Source organism: Callionymus lyra, chromosome 14 (assembly GCF_982586985.1).
Source record: "Callionymus lyra chromosome 14, fCalLyr1.hap1.1, whole genome shotgun sequence".
NCBI lineage: Eukaryota > Metazoa > Chordata > Actinopteri > Syngnathiformes > Callionymidae > Callionymus > Callionymus lyra.
In genome coordinates, this window is record NC_141831.1 from 6,848,982 (window position 1) to 6,864,717 (window position 15,736).

The 15,736-nt window shown below is 34.3% G+C and overlaps 1 protein-coding gene across 2 annotated transcripts in view; it reads left to right on the top strand.

Moving 5' to 3' along the window:
• The first annotated feature begins 12,055 nt into the window (after nucleotides 1–12,055).
• The window catches only part of LOC148065872 (von Willebrand factor A domain-containing protein 7-like), a 17,762-nt gene continuing 14,081 nt past the window's right edge, over nucleotides 12,056–15,736 (top strand). The window contains exons 1-2 of one of the 2 annotated variants that reach the window (XM_087806637.1): nucleotides 12,056–12,188; nucleotides 14,583–14,787. In XM_087806637.1, the coding sequence (XP_087662763.1) occupies nucleotides 14,614–14,787 (174 nt within the window). In that variant the 5' untranslated portion in view covers nucleotides 12,056–12,188; nucleotides 14,583–14,613. The remainder of the gene's footprint in view (nucleotides 12,189–14,582; nucleotides 14,788–15,736) is intronic. The other variant, XM_087806638.1, reaches the window with a different exon arrangement.

A 15,736-nucleotide genomic window follows, 5' to 3' on the forward strand; every position in this document is an offset into this window, starting at 1 on the left:
TCATCTGTAATAAAGTAATTTTAATATTTATTTGTCTTGTGTTTCACTCATGGATGCTAAACTGTCTTTTATTTTTAGTATTTTATTTCTTCATTTATCAGTCAGAAGTCAAGTCTTTACTTTAACTTTAGTTACTACAAGATTACCCGGACACTTTTGTTGACAGGCTAGGCTAACTGTTATTGTAGCTCACAAGCTAGGCTAACTGTTATTGTAGCTAACAAGCTAGGCTAACTGTTATTGTAGCTAACAAGCCAGGGTAACTGTTATTGTAGCTCACAAGCTAGGCTAACTGTTATTGTAGCTAACAAGCTAGGCTAACTGTTATTGTAGCTAACAAGCCAGGGTAACTGTTATTGTAGCTCACAAGCTAGGCTAACTGTTATTTTAGCTAGCAAGTTTGACTAACTGATAGTGTAGCTCACAAGCTGGGCTAACTGTTATTTTAGCTAGCAAGTTTGGCTAACTGATAGTGTAGCTCACAAGCTAGGCTATCTGTTATTTCAGCTGGGAAGTTTGGCTAACTGATATTGCAGCTCACAAGCCAGGCTAACTGTTATTGTAGCTCACAAGCTAGGTTACTGTTATTGTAGCTCACAAGCTACGCTAACTGTTATTGTAGCTAACAAGCCAGGCTAACTGTTATTGTATCTCACAAGCTAGACTAACTGTTATTTTAGCTAGCAGGTTTGACTAACTGATAGTGTAGCTCACAAGCTGGGCTAACTGTTATTTTAGCTAGCAAGTTTGGTTAACTGATAGTGTAGCTCACAAGCTAGACTAATTGATAGTGTAGCTCACAAGCTAGGCTAAATCATAGTGTAGCTAACAAGCTAAGTTAACTGTTATTGTAGCTAGTAATTTTGGCTAACTGATAGTGTAGCTCACAAGCTAAGCTAGCTGATAGTGTAGCTAACAAGCCAGGCTAACTGATTGTGTAGCTAACAAGCTAGGCCGACTGATAGTGTAGCTAACAAGCCAGGCTAACTGGTAGTGTAGCTAACAAGCTAGGCTAACTGATAGTGTAGCTAACAAGCCAGGCCAAGTGATAGTGTAGCTAACAAGCTAGGCTAACTGATAGTGTAGCTAACAAGCTAGGCTATCTGATAGTGTAGCTAACAAGCCAGGCTAACTGATATTGTAGCTAACCAGCTAGGCTAACTGATAGTGTAGCTAACAAGCCAGGCTAACTGACAGCATAGCTAACAAGCTAGGCTAAATGTACATTTTATTTTTTTAATCACAAGTTATTCCACCTTAAGGAGAGAAAGTTAAAAACACAATTTTACGATGTATTTAGATGGATTTGTTGTTTAAGTTCAAGTTAGCTCGTAGCATTACGTTACATTGTCAACATAGAACTTGCACTTTCTTCCTTATGTTCATCTAATCCCTAGTTTCGTATTTTAAAGATTATACATTTTGTCCAAAAATAATAGTTAACTTTTACACCTTAGTTTGGGAGAATTTCATTTTCTTGGTGTAAATTCAATGAAACTTTATTTATCATCACATTTCAGTCTCTCATCCTTTTTTTTATTCATTCAATCTCTATATACATTTCAAGGAACATAAAGGATCCATTTTGAATGTAAAACATTACTTTAATTATTTATTACTTACTAAGAAAAATAAAGAAATACCAGCGTAAACACAATGTTTTTAAATAATAATTCTACATTAAACACAATTTCTTAATTAACCCTTTTTCAGATGAAAAATGAATATTTCTCCAAACGATTAAAAAGTCTTTCATTGTTTCACCTTTTTTTTAACAAGTTAAACTTCTTTATCTTTTATCTTCAGCACTTTTACTTTCATCTCTCCTGAAACTAAACACTTTATTCTTCAAACAAAGACATTAAACGATTCTTCAAACAAAGACATTAAACGATCGATTCAAATGTTCATCTGTTGTTGACTTTGTTTCTAATGAGTTTCACGTTACAGTGTCATGTGACCTGTGGTTCAGGGTCTACAGGTGTGTTTGTGTTCGGGAGGGAGCGGTTACGTAACTGTAGTCATGGTAATAGGACTTTAGTGTCAGTACCTGTACCTGACAGACTCACCTGTACCTGTCATACTCACCTGTACCTAACAAACTCACCTGTACCTGAACTGAACTGAACAGACTCATCCGTACCTGTCATACTCACCTGTACCTAACAGACTCACCTGTACCTGAACTGAACTGAACAGACTCACCTGTACCTGTCATACTCACCTGTACCTGAACTGAACTGAACAGACTCACCTGTACCTAACAGACTCACCTGTACCTGAACTGAACTGAACAGACTCACCTGTACCTGTCATACTCACCTGTACCTGGATTGAACTGAACAGACTCACCTGTACCTGTCATACTCACCTGTACCTGGATTGAACTGAACAGACTCACCTGTACCTGTCAGACTCACCTGTACCTGAACTGAACTGAACAGACTCACCTGTACCTGTCAGACTCACCTGTAACTAACAGACTCACCTGCAACTGTCAGACTCACCTGCAACTGTCAGACTCACCTGTACCTAACCGACTCACCTGTACCTGAACTGAACTGAACAGACTCACCTGTACCTGTCATACTCACCTGTACCTGGATTGAACTGAACAGACTCACCTGTACCTGTCAGACTCACCTGTAACTAACAGACTCACCTGTACCTGAACTGAACTGAACAGACTCACCTGTACCTGTCATACTCACCTGTACCTGAACTGAACTGAAAAGACTCACCTGTACCTAACAGACTCACCTGTACCTGAACTGAACTGAACAGACTCACCTGTACCTGTCATACTCACCTGTACCTGGATTGAACTGAACAGACTCACCTGTACCTGTCATACTCACCTGTACCTGGATTGAACTGAACAGACTCACCTGTACCTGTCAGACTCACCTGTACCTGAACTGAACTGAACAGACTCACCTGTACCTGTCAGACTCACCTGTAACTAACAGACTCACCTGCAACTGTCAGACTCACCTGTACCTGTCAGACTCACCTGTAACTTTCAGACTCACCAGTACCTAACAGACTCACCTGTACCTGTCAGACTCACCTGTACCTAACAGACTCACCTGTACCTAACAGACTCACCTGTACCTCTCAGACTCACCTGTAACTTTCAGACTCACCTGTACCTAACAGACTCACCTATAACTGTCAGACTCACCTGTGCCTGTCTGACTCACCTGTACCTGTCAGACTCACCTGTAACTGTCAGACTCACCTGTAGCTGTCAGACTTATCTGTGCCAAGAATGACATGCTTCAGTTCTAATCCGGTCTCACCTGTTGATCCGCCACTAGTGCCAAAGGTGAGTAGAGTCATGACTTTACTTTCTGGTTGATGTTTTTATGTTGCAAACTTCCTCCTCGTGTCGAGAGTCACGTCAGAGCTGCAGGTGCTTGGATCAGGTGTTCAGGTGTCAACAGGTGTTCAGGTGTCAACAGGTGTTTTCAGGTGTCAGTGACTGTGACGGTCGATGCATTGTTTAGCCGTGATGTCACTTCAATTGTTCACAACGATGCAACTCATGAATAAATACATATAATTATTGTATAAATACATAGAATGAATGTATAAATACATAGAATTAATGTATAAATACATACATTTAATGTATAAATACATAGAATAAATGTATAAATACATAGAATTATTGTATAAATACATAGAATTATTGTATAAATACATAAAATGAATGTATAAATACATATAATTCATGTAAAAATACATATAATTCATGTAAAAATACATAGAACTAATGTATAAATACATATAATTAATGTATAAATACATAGAATTAATGTATAAAAACATACATTTAATGTATAAATACATAGAATAAATGTATAAATACATAGAATTATCGCATAAATACATAGAATTAATGTATAAATACATAGAACTAATGTATAAATACATAGAAATCATATATGTATAAATGCAACATATTTTATGTTTATTAATAATTCAATATGTACATATATAGGATTTTATTTAAATATTTCCCAATTTACTGCATTTAATATGTTATATTCTGTGATTCAAACACAACAAATTCTTGTATTTTGTTTACGACGCTGACGATAAAAGTTTCTGCTTCTGATAATGAATTTAAATGATAATAATAAAATAATAATAATTCAGATTTTATTTTGGGTGAAGATCAAGGTTTTTCTGTGTATTTGTACTTTTATTTATACATTTTAACTTTTTAACAAAGTATTTACATCCTCACACAATTAAATTGTGTATTTTCTTCAGATGGTTTTGTTCTCAGCAGCTTCTGATTGAAATTGTTTTTATTTTCCCATCATGCCTTGAGGAGACGCTGACTCTTAAATCCTGAGGTGAGTTTTCTATCTTGTTCATTTTCAAATGATGTCACATCAGTGTGAGGTGTAGTTTTCTATCTTGTTCATTTTCAAATGATGTCACATCAGTGTGAGGTGTAGTTTTCTATCTTGTTCATTTTCAAATGGTGTCACATCAGTGTGAGGTGTAGTTTTCTATCTTGTTCATTTTTCAAATGATGTCACATCAGTGTGAGGTGTAGTTTTCTATCTTGTTCATTTTTCAAATGATGTCACATCAGTGTGAGGTGTAGTTTTCTATCTTGTTCATTTTTAAAATTATGTCACATCAGTGTTAGGTGTAGTTTTATATCTTGTTCATTTTCAAATGATGTCACATCAGTGTGAGGTGTAGTTTTCTATCTTGTTCATTTTCAAATGATGTCACATCGGTGTGAGGTGTAGTTTTCTATCTTGTTCATTTTCAAATGCTGTCACATCAGTGTGAGGTGTAGTTTTCTATCTTGTTCATTTTTCAAATGATGTCACATCAGTGTGAGGTGTAGTTTTCTATCTTGTTCATTTTTCAAATGATGTCACATCAGTGTGAGGTGTAGTTTTCTATCTTGTTCATTTTTCAAATGATGTCACATCAGTGTGAGGTGTAGTTGTATATCTTGTTCATTTTAAAATGATGTCACATCAGTGTGAGGTGTAGTTTTCTATCTTGTTCATTTTTAAAATGATGTCACATCAGTGTGAGGTGTAGTTTTCTATCTTGTTCATTTTTAAAATGATGTCACATCAGTGTGAGGTGTAGTTTTCTATCTTGTTCATTTTGAAACGATGTCGCATCAGTGTGAGGTGTAGTTTTCTATCTTGTTCATTTTCAAATGATGTCACATCAGTGTGAGGTGTAGTTTTCTATCTTGTTCATTTTTAAAATGATGTCACATCAGTGTGAGGTGTAGTTTTCTATCTTGTTCATTTTGAAATGATGTCACATCAGTGTGGGGTGTAGTTTTCTATCTTGTTCATTTTTAAAATGATGTCACATCAGTGTGAGGTGTAGTTTTCTATCTTGTTCATTTTGAAATGATGTCACATCAGTGTGAGGTGTAGTTTTCTATCTTGTTCATTTTTCAAATGATGTCACATCAGTGTGAGGTGTAGTTTTCTATCTTGTTCATTTTTAAAATGATGTCACATCAGTGTGAGGTGTAGTTTTCTATCTTGTTCATTTTGAAATTATGTCACATCAGTGTGAGGTGTAGTTTTCTATCTTGTTCATTTTTAAAATGATGTCACATCAGTGTGAGGTGTAGTTTTCTATCTTGTTCATTTTCAAATGATGTCACATCAGTGTGAGGTGTAGTTTTCTATCTTGTTCATTTTCAAATGATGTCGCATCAGTGTGAGGTGTAGTTTTCTATCTTGTTCATTTTCAAATGATGTCACATCAGTGTGAGGTGTAGTTTTCTATCCTGTACATTTTTAAAATGATGTCACATCAGTGTGAGGTGTAGTTTTCTATCTTGTTCATTTTTAAAATGATGTCACATCAGTGTGAGGTGTAGTTTTCTATCTTGTTCATTTTCAAATGATGTCACATCAGTGTGAGGTGTAGTTTTCTATCTTGTTCATTTTAAAATGATGTCACATCAGTGTGAGGTGTAGTTTTCTATCTTGTTCATTTTAAAATGATGTCACATCAGTGTGAGGTGTAGTTTTCTATCTTGTTCATTTTTAAAATGATGTCACATCAGTGTGAGGTGTAGTTTTCTATCTTGTTCATTTTTAAAATGATGTCACATCAGTGTGAGGTGTAGTTTTCTATCTTGTTCATTTTCAAATGATGTCACATCAGTATGAGGTGTAGTTTTCTATCTTGTTCCTTTTCAAACGATGTCACATCAGTGTGAGGTGTAGTTTTCTATCTTGTTCATTTTTCAAATGTCACATCAGTGTGAGGTGTAGTTTTCTATCTTGTACATTTTTTAAATGTCACATCAGTGTGAGGTGTAGTTTTCTATCTTGTTCATTTTTTAAATGTCACATCAGTGTGAGGTGTAGTTTTCTATCTTGTTCATTTTCAAATGATGTCACATCAGTGTGAGGTGTAGTTTTCTATCTTGTTCATTTTTAAAATGATGTCACATCAGTGTGAGGTGTAGTTTTCTATCTTGTTCATTTTCAAATGATGTCACATCAGTGTGAGGTTTAATTTTCTATCTTGTTCATTTTCAAATGATGTCACATCAGTGTGAGGTGTAGTTTTCTATCTTGTACATTTTTAAAATGTCACATCAGTGTGAGGTGTAGTTTTCTATCTTGTTCATTTTCAAATGATGTCACATCAGTGTGAGGTGTAGTTTTCTATCTTGTTCATTTTTTAAATTATGTCACATCAGTGTGAGGTGTAGTTTTCTATCTTGTACATTTTTAAAATGTCACATCAATGTGAGGTGTAGTTTTCTATCTTGTTCATTTTTAAAATGTCACATCAGTGTGAGGTGAGTTTTCTATCTTGTACATTTTTAAAATGTCACATCAGTGTGAGGTGTAGTTTTCTATCTTGTACATTTTTAAAATGTCACATCAGTGTGAGGTGTAGTTTTCTATATTGTACATTTTTAAAATGTCACATCAGTGTGAGGTGTAGTTTTCTATCTTGTTCATTTTCAAATGATGTCACATCAGTGTGAGGTGTAGTTTTCTATCTTGTTCATTTTTAAAATGTCACATCAGTGTGAGGTGTAGTTTTCTATCTTGTTCATTTTTAAAATGTCACATCAGTGTGAGGTGTAGTTTTCTATCTTGTACATTTTTAAAATGTCACATCAGTGTGAGGTGTAGTTTTCTATCTTGTTCATTTTTAAAATGTCACATCAGTGTGAGGTGTAGTTTTCTATCTTGTACATTTTTAAAATGTCACATCAGTGTGAGGTGTAGTTTTCTATCTTGTTCATTTTTAAAATGTCACATCAGTGTGAGGTGTAGTTTTCTATCTTGTTCATTTTTAAAATGTCACATCAGTGTGAGGTGTAGTTTTCTATCTTGTTCATTTTTAAAATGTCACATCAGTGTGAGGTGTAGTTTTCTATCTTGTTCATTTTTAAAATGTCACATCAGTGTGAGGTGTAGTTTTCTATCTTGTACATTTTTAAAATGTCACATCAGTGTGAGGTGTAGTTTTCTATCTTGTTCATTTTTAAAATGTCACATCAGTGTGAGGTGTAGTTTTCTATCTTGTACATTTTTAAAATGTCACATCAGTGTGAGGTGTAGTTTTCTATCTTGTTCATTTTTAAAATGTCACATCAGTGTGAGGTGTAGTTTTCTATCTTGTTCATTTTTAAAATGTCACATCAGTGTGAGGTGTAGTTTTCTATCTTGTTCATTTTTAAAATGTCACATCAGTGTGAGGTGTAGTTTTCTATCTTGTTCATTTTTAAAATGTCACATCAGTGTGAGGTGTAGTTTTCTATCTTGTACATTTTTAAAATGTCACATCAGTGTGAGGTGTAGTTTTCTATCTTGTTCATTTTTAAAATGTCACATCAGTGTGAGGTGTAGTTTTCTATCTTGTTCATTTTTAAAATGTCACATCAGTGTGAGGTGTAGTTTTCTATCTTGTTCATTTTTAAAATGTCACATCAGTGTGAGGTGTAGTTTTCTATCTTGTACATTTTTAAAATGTCACATCAGTGTGAGGTGTAGTTTTCTATCTTGTTCATTTTTAAAATGTCACATCAGTGTGAGGTGTAGTTTTCTATCTTGTACATTTTTAAAATGTCACATCAGTGTGAGGTGTAGTTTTCTATCTTGTTCATTTTTAAAATGTCACATCAGTGTGAGGTGTAGTTTTCTATCTTGTTCATTTTTAAAATGTCACATCAGTGTGAGGTGTAGTTTTCTATCTTGTTCATTTTTAAAATGTCACATCAGTGTGAGGTGTAGTTTTCTATCTTGTTCATTTTTAAAATGTCACATCAGTGTGAGGTGTAGTTTTCTATCTTGTACATTTTTAAAATGTCACATCAGTGTGAGGTGTAGTTTTCTATCTTGTTCATTTTTAAAATGTCACATCAGTGTGAGGTGTAGTTTTCTATCTTGTTCATTTTTAAAATGTCACATCAGTGTGAGGTGTAGTTTTCTATCTTGTTCATTTTTAAAATGTCACATCAGTGTGAGGTGTAGTTTTCTATCTTGTTCATTTTTAAAATGTCACATCAGTGTGAAGTGTAGTTTTCTATCTTGTTCATTTTTAAAATGTCACATCAGTGTGAGGTGTAGTTTTCTATCTTGTTCATTTTTAAAATGTCACATCAGTGTGAGGTGTAGTTTTCTATCTTGTACATTTTTAAAATGTCACATCAGTGTGAGGTGTAGTTTTCTATCTTGTTCATTTTTAAAATGTCACATCAGTGTGAGGTGTAGTTTTCTATCTTGTTCATTTTTAAAATGTCACATCAGTGTGAGGTGTAGTTTTCTATCTTGTTCATTTTTAAAATGTCACATCAGTGTGAGGTGTAGTTTTCTATCTTGTTCATTTTTAAAATGTCACATCAGTGTGAGGTGTAGTTTTCTATCTTGTTCATTTTTAAAATGTCACATCAGTGTGAGGTGTAGTTTTCTATCTTGTTCATTTTTAAAATGTCACATCAGTGTGAGGTGTAGTTTTCTATCTTGTACATTTTTAAAATGTCACATCAGTGTGAGGTGTAGTTTTCTATCTTGTTCATTTTTAAAATGTCACATCAGTGTGAGGTGTAGTTTTCTATCTTGTTCATTTTTAAAATGTCACATCAGTGTGAGGTGTAGTTTTCTATCTTGTTCATTTTTAAAATGTCACATCAGTGTGAGGTGTAGTTTTCTATCTTGTTCATTTTTAAAATGTCACATCAGTGTGAGGTGTAGTTTTCTATCTTGTACATTTTTAAAATGTCACATCAGTGTGAGGTGTAGTTTTCTATCTTGTTCATTTTTAAAATGTCACATCAGTGTGAGGTGTAGTTTTCTATCTTGTTCATTTTTAAAATGTCACATCAGTGTGAGGTGTAGTTTTCTATCTTGTTCATTTTTAAAATGTCACATCAGTGTGAGGTGTAGTTTTCTATCTTGTACATTTTTAAAATGTCACATCAGTGTGAGGTGTAGTTTTCTATCTTGTTCATTTTTAAAATGTCACATCAGTGTGAGGTGTAGTTTTCTATCTTGTACATTTTTAAAATGTCACATCAGTGTGAGGTGTAGTTTTCTATCTTGTTCATTTTTAAAATGTCACATCAGTGTGAGGTGTAGTTTTCTATCTTGTTCATTTTTAAAATGTCACATCAGTGTGAGGTGTAGTTTTCTATCTTGTTCATTTTTAAAATGTCACATCAGTGTGAGGTGTAGTTTTCTATCTTGTTCATTTTTAAAATGTCCCATCAGTGTGAGGTGTAGTTTTCTATCTTGTACATTTTTAAAATGTCACATCAGTGTGAGGTGTAGTTTTCTATCTTGTTCATTTTTAAAATGTCACATCAGTGTGAGGTGTAGTTTTCTATCTTGTTCATTTTTAAAATGTCACATCAGTGTGAGGTGTAGTTTTCTATCTTGTTCATTTTTAAAATGTCACATCAGTGTGAGGTGTAGTTTTCTATCTTGTTCATTTTTAAAATGTCACATCAGTGTGAAGTGTAGTTTTCTATCTTGTTCATTTTTAAAATGTCACATCAGTGTGAGGTGTAGTTTTCTATCTTGTTCATTTTTAAAATGTCACATCAGTGTGAGGTGTAGTTTTCTATCTTGTACATTTTTAAAATGTCACATCAGTGTGAGGTGTAGTTTTCTATCTTGTACATTTTTAAAATGTCACATCAGTGTGAGGTGTAGTTTTCTATCTTGTTCATTTTTAAAATGTCACATCAGTGTGAGGTGTAGTTTTCTATCTTGTACATTTTTAAAATGTCACATCAGTGTGAGGTGTAGTTTTCTATCTTGTTCATTTTTAAAATGTCACATCAGTGTGAGGTGTAGTTTTCTATCTTGTACATTTTTAAAATGTCACATCAGTGTGAGGTGTAGTTTTCTATCTTGTTCATTTTTAAAATGTCACATCAGTGTGAGGTGTAGTTTTCTATCTTGTTCATTTTCAAATGATGTCACATCAGTGTGAGGTGTAGTTTTCTATCTTGTACATCTTCAAATAACATGTGTAATCATCTTCTTCTCACACACTCATATTATGTTTGTGAGAGGAAAGGGTTGATATGTCATGCAAGACATGTAAGAATGTAGAAAATGAACAGATGGTATCGGACGTGACAGTGAAGCGTAGAAGAGAAGAGTAGAAGAGAAGCGTAGAAAAGAAGAGTAGAAGAGAAGAGTAGAAGAGAAGAGTAGAAGAGAAGCATAGAAGAGAAGAGTAGAAGAGAAGCGTAGAAGAGAAGAGTAGAAGAGAAGAGTAGAAGAGAAGAGTAGAAGAGAAGAGTAGAAGAGAAGAGTAGAAGAGAAGAGTAGAAGAGAAGCGTAGAAGAGAAGAGTAGAAGAGAAGAGTAGAAGAGAAGAGTAGAAGAGAAGAAGGTGCGACCAAAGTATTTCAAGTATTTTCTTCCAGTTCGTCGTCTTTACTGCGTCACTGTCATGACCTGTATTTACCTGATGATGAAACACACTCTTGTTTCTAGAATCTTCTAGTTTATTATGTGTGTTTTTTAAACATGTGTGTTTTTTAAACATAAGTGTTGTTTTTAATCATAAGTGTTGTTTTTAAACATGTGTGTTGATTTTAATCATAAGTGTTGTTTTTAAACATGTGTGTTGTTTTTAATCATAAGTGCTGTTCTTAAGAGCTCAGAAGTTGTTTGTTTGACCTGATCTGATAAGTACTTGTTCAAAGAAACTTAACTTACATTTGCATCAGTTTGACTGAAAAACCTCAAAGACTTTGTTAATCAAATAAAGTTTTTTTGAAGCAGTTGAACCTTAAAGAATCAAACGTTGACTTTAAATGTATATTATCAGAAATAATAGGTACTTTCTTTTCCTGAGAGTTATTAAATGAATGATTATTTATATATATAAATATATATATATATATATATATATATATATATATATATATATATTTATATATATATATATATATGTTACATCATGTATCATATACATATATATATGTATATATATATATACATATATATATATATATATATGTTACATCATGTATCATATATATACTGTATATGTTACATGATGTAACATATATATATATATACATGATGTAACATATATATATATATCATCATACATTTCACTTTTTACTGACTTTTCCACTTTTTGTGTTTTATTAATTTTAAAAATGACACTGCTAGTAATAGTTAATAGTTACTAGTTAATAGTAACAGTTCTTCGACCCATTCGGAAATAATGAATTTATTTGGAGTAACTTTATATTAATTCGCACCTACATTTATTTATACTTAATTTGTACTTTAAAACTGTATTTAAAATAGTATTTTCGTCATAGAAACAAACTGAAAGTTTTCACTTCCTCACACGTTTAAAGTTCAACATTCGTTCGATGCTAAAACATTTAAACGTGTTTTTAAATCTCATTCCTCGATAGTTTCCACTGTGAGTGAAAAATAAACTATAAACTAATGAACGTCTCGCCCGTTAATCCCCGGATCAGTGGTTAGTTAGTGACGCTCGCGTCTGATTGGTCGACTCACTTTCATATTGTAAAGGGTTTTTATTCGACTCGTCGTTCTTCCATGAAATCTTCCTTCAGCGTCAACAGGTCGGACGAGTCTCGCGGCTCCAGGAAGTCGCCGCAGCCACTGTTGCCAAAATAACCTCTTCGTGTCGAGGCAGCAGGCGTCCACGCAGGTACTGTCCTCTTCTGTCCTCTTCTGTCCTCTTCTGTCCTCTTCTGTCCTCTTCTGTCCTCTTCTGTCCACTTCTGTCCTCTTCTGTCCACTTCTGTCCTCTTCTGTCCTCTTCTGTCCTCTTCTGTCCTCTTCTGTCCTCTTCTGTCCTCTTCTGTCCTCTTCTGTCCTCTTCTGTCCACTTCTGTCCTCTTCTGTCCTCTTCTGTCCACTTCTGTCCTCTTCTGTCCTCTTCTGTCCTCTTCTGTCCACTTCTGTCCTCTTCTGTCCACTTCTGTCCTCTTCTGTCCTCTTCTGTCCTCTTCTGTCCTCTTCTGTCCACTTCTGTCCACTTCTGTCTTTTGTTGAGAACGACTTTTTACTAATGACGACTCTGAGACTTTTTTATGAATCATAATATATTTCATATAGAGTTCAAGGTTGAACTCGTTTCTAACACGACTCTTGAGTCAACATTGTTCTGTTCGTAGATTTGTTTTTAGCCTTTATGTCACTTTTGAATCGTTTTTTCGTCTCGTGTCGAAAACTGCGTCAATAAACATCAAAATAGTCCATGACTTTTCAAACATTAACTTCTTCACACGTCAAATGGTTACATCAGGAAGTAAAATAGTGTAAAATGTAAACACATAATATAAAATTAAATCAAAAAATGTTTTTGGAAAATTTTATGACAATAGTTTTTGTTATTTAGTTCACATTTGGTTAAAATATTTCCTTAATTGTTAAACTAAGTCAATTTAAAAAATCAAGAAAATCAGCAGATGAAAGAAAAGTCACTGGCAAAAAAAAAGTTCCAGTAAAAGAAGTAAAGTTTAAAAAGTCTCGAGGAAAAAAGTCACGTTAAAAAGCTGTCCAGCAAAAAACTTACAGTAAAAGAATCCTTCAGAACAAAAGGTTAAGTTTAAAAAGTCTTCAGCAGAAAAGTCACATTAAAAATCAATTTAGTCAAAATAGTTACAGTAAAAGAAGCCTTGAGCAAAAACAAAGTCAAGTTAAAAAAAAAGTCTCGAGCAAAAGAACCTGCTTTGAACCGCCAAAAAAACATAAACATTTTTTTCATTAAATAATTTGGCTCACAGTGACTGTCGATCAGGTTTTTAATGATCAACTATTAAGTTCATCTTTTGTACGAAAGGTTTCTTTGTTTATTGAGCCAATTAAATGTTTAAGTTGTTTCTCTGCTGAAAACTTTTAAAGTAAAAGAAGTCAAAGGGAACAAAATAAAAGTCGCCAGGAAAAGAAAGTCTTGAGGGAAAAAAGTCAAGTTAAAAAATAGTCATAGAAAAAAACAATCAGGAAAATAATAACCAGGAAGGTCAACTTCAAAGATGAGATAAAAAGTCACCTGGAAAAGGGAAAAGTCGTCGGGGAAAAGTCACCAAAAAAGTATTTTGAAAAATAAGGCAAAAATAAGTCTTGAGCAAAAAAAAGTCACGTTAAAAAATGCCTGTCCTGCTCTGAACCTGACGCTATACCTTAGAAAAGGAAACTAATTAAAATAATTAGTCTTAAAGTCACTCCTGTCAATCAAGTTCTTATTTCCCTTTAAAGCAAAACATGCAAAATAGTCACGACTTCATTTAACAGTCGAATCTTTTTTCTATTTGAAAGGTTCTTTGTTTATTTGGAAATGAAGTAAACAAAAGTCTGTAGCAAAAAAAAAAGAAGTAAAGTCAAAGGATTTAATAGAAAAAAAAAGTCACAAAGTCAAAAATGAGTTAACAGAAAAAGTATAAAAACATCTGCAACAAACGTTAGTCACCAGGAGAAAAAGTCTTTTTAAACGTAATATTTGTTTCGTCTGGTTTTATATTCAACTTTAAACTTTGTTCTGCAAGAATATTTTTCTTCTTCTTTAATTTATTTTAATTCATATTTCAGGAACAAAAAGTCATGTAAAAAAAAAGCAAAGTAAGTCAGTAATTTAGGGGAAAAAGTCGAGCGAAATATAGAAAAGAAACACAAACAGTAAACGACTCAAGTAAAGTAACTGGTAAAAAAAAAGTCATATAAAAAAGTCTTCACAACGGTCGAACAACACGTTATTTTACTTTGACCTAATATTTGATCTTCTAATCTTTACAAAAAGTTTGACAAAAGTTCCTCCAAAGTGTTTTTCTTCTTTAAAACAGATTCAAACATAATTTTTGTCAGTTTTATGCATTTTTGTACGAACATTCGTGATGGTTCAGAGCGACATCTGTCAAATATCTAAAAAGATATGTTTGAAATGATTTGATAAAATGTTTCTGAATAACCATCTGGATCCACAAATCTCTTGAAGCTGCTCTCGTGTTCAGGGTTTTGTTCTTTTCTTTCCTTCAACTTCGACTGTGATTTGTTTCCAAACATGTTTGCGTCGACAAAAGGAGACTTTTGATCATTTTCTCAGATCTTCTTCCAGACGAAGAACCTTCTCAAACATGTGGAGAACCTTCCTGTGTCTCCTGCTCCTGGTCCACGAGGGTCTCGGGTTCGGGATCCTCCCGGGAAAGTCCCAGAACCACCTGGACATCACGGAGGCGGCCATTTTTAATGTTACCGTGGAGACGTGTCGAGCCATTTCTCAGGCGGCGGGAAACGACTTCACTGCCCCGGTATGACTTGATGATTGACAGGACAGGATGTGTGTGTGTGTGAGTGTGTGTTAATATATGTTTACGTATGTGTGTGCTCGTGTGTGTGTGTGTTTATGTACATGTGTCCTCATGTGTGTGTCCTCATGTGTGTGTGTGTGTGTGTGTGTGTTTATGTAGGTGTGTCCTCATGTGTGTGTTTATGTACATGTGTCCTCATGTGTGTGTGTGTGTGTGTGTTTATGTAGGTGTGTCCTCATGTGTGTGTTTATGTACATGTGTCCTCATGTGTGTGTCCTCATGTGTGTGTGTGTGTGTGTGTGTGTTTATGTAGGTGTGTCCTCATGTGTGTGTTTATGTACATGTGTCCTCATGTGTGTTTCCTCATGTGTGTGTGTGTGTGTGTGTGTGTTTATGTAGGTGTGTCCTCATGTGTGTGTTTATGTACATGTGTCCTCATGTGTGTTTCCTCATGTGTGTGTGTGTGTGTGTGTGTTTATGTAGGTGTGTCCTCATGTGTGTGTTTATGTACATGTGTCCTCATGTGTGTGTCCTCATGTGTGTGTGTGTGTGTGTGTGTGTGTTTATGTAGGTGTGTCCTCATGTGTGTGTTTATGTACATGTGTCCTCATGTGTGTTTCCTCATGTGTGTGTGTGTGTGTGTTTATGTAGGTGTGTCCTCATGTGTGTGTTTATGTACATGTGTCCTCATGTGTGTTTCCTCATGTGTGTGTGTGTGTGTGTGTGTTTATGTAGGTGTGTCCTCATGTGTGTGTTTATGTACATGTGTCCTCATGTGTGTGTGTGTGTGTGTGTGTTTATGTAGGTGTGTCCTCATGTGTGTGTTTATGTACATGTGTCCTCATGTGTGTTTCCTCATGTGTGTGTGTGTGTGTGTGTTTATGTAGGTGTGTCCTCATGTGTGTGTTTATGTACATGTGTCCTCATGTGTGTTTCCTCATGTGTGTGT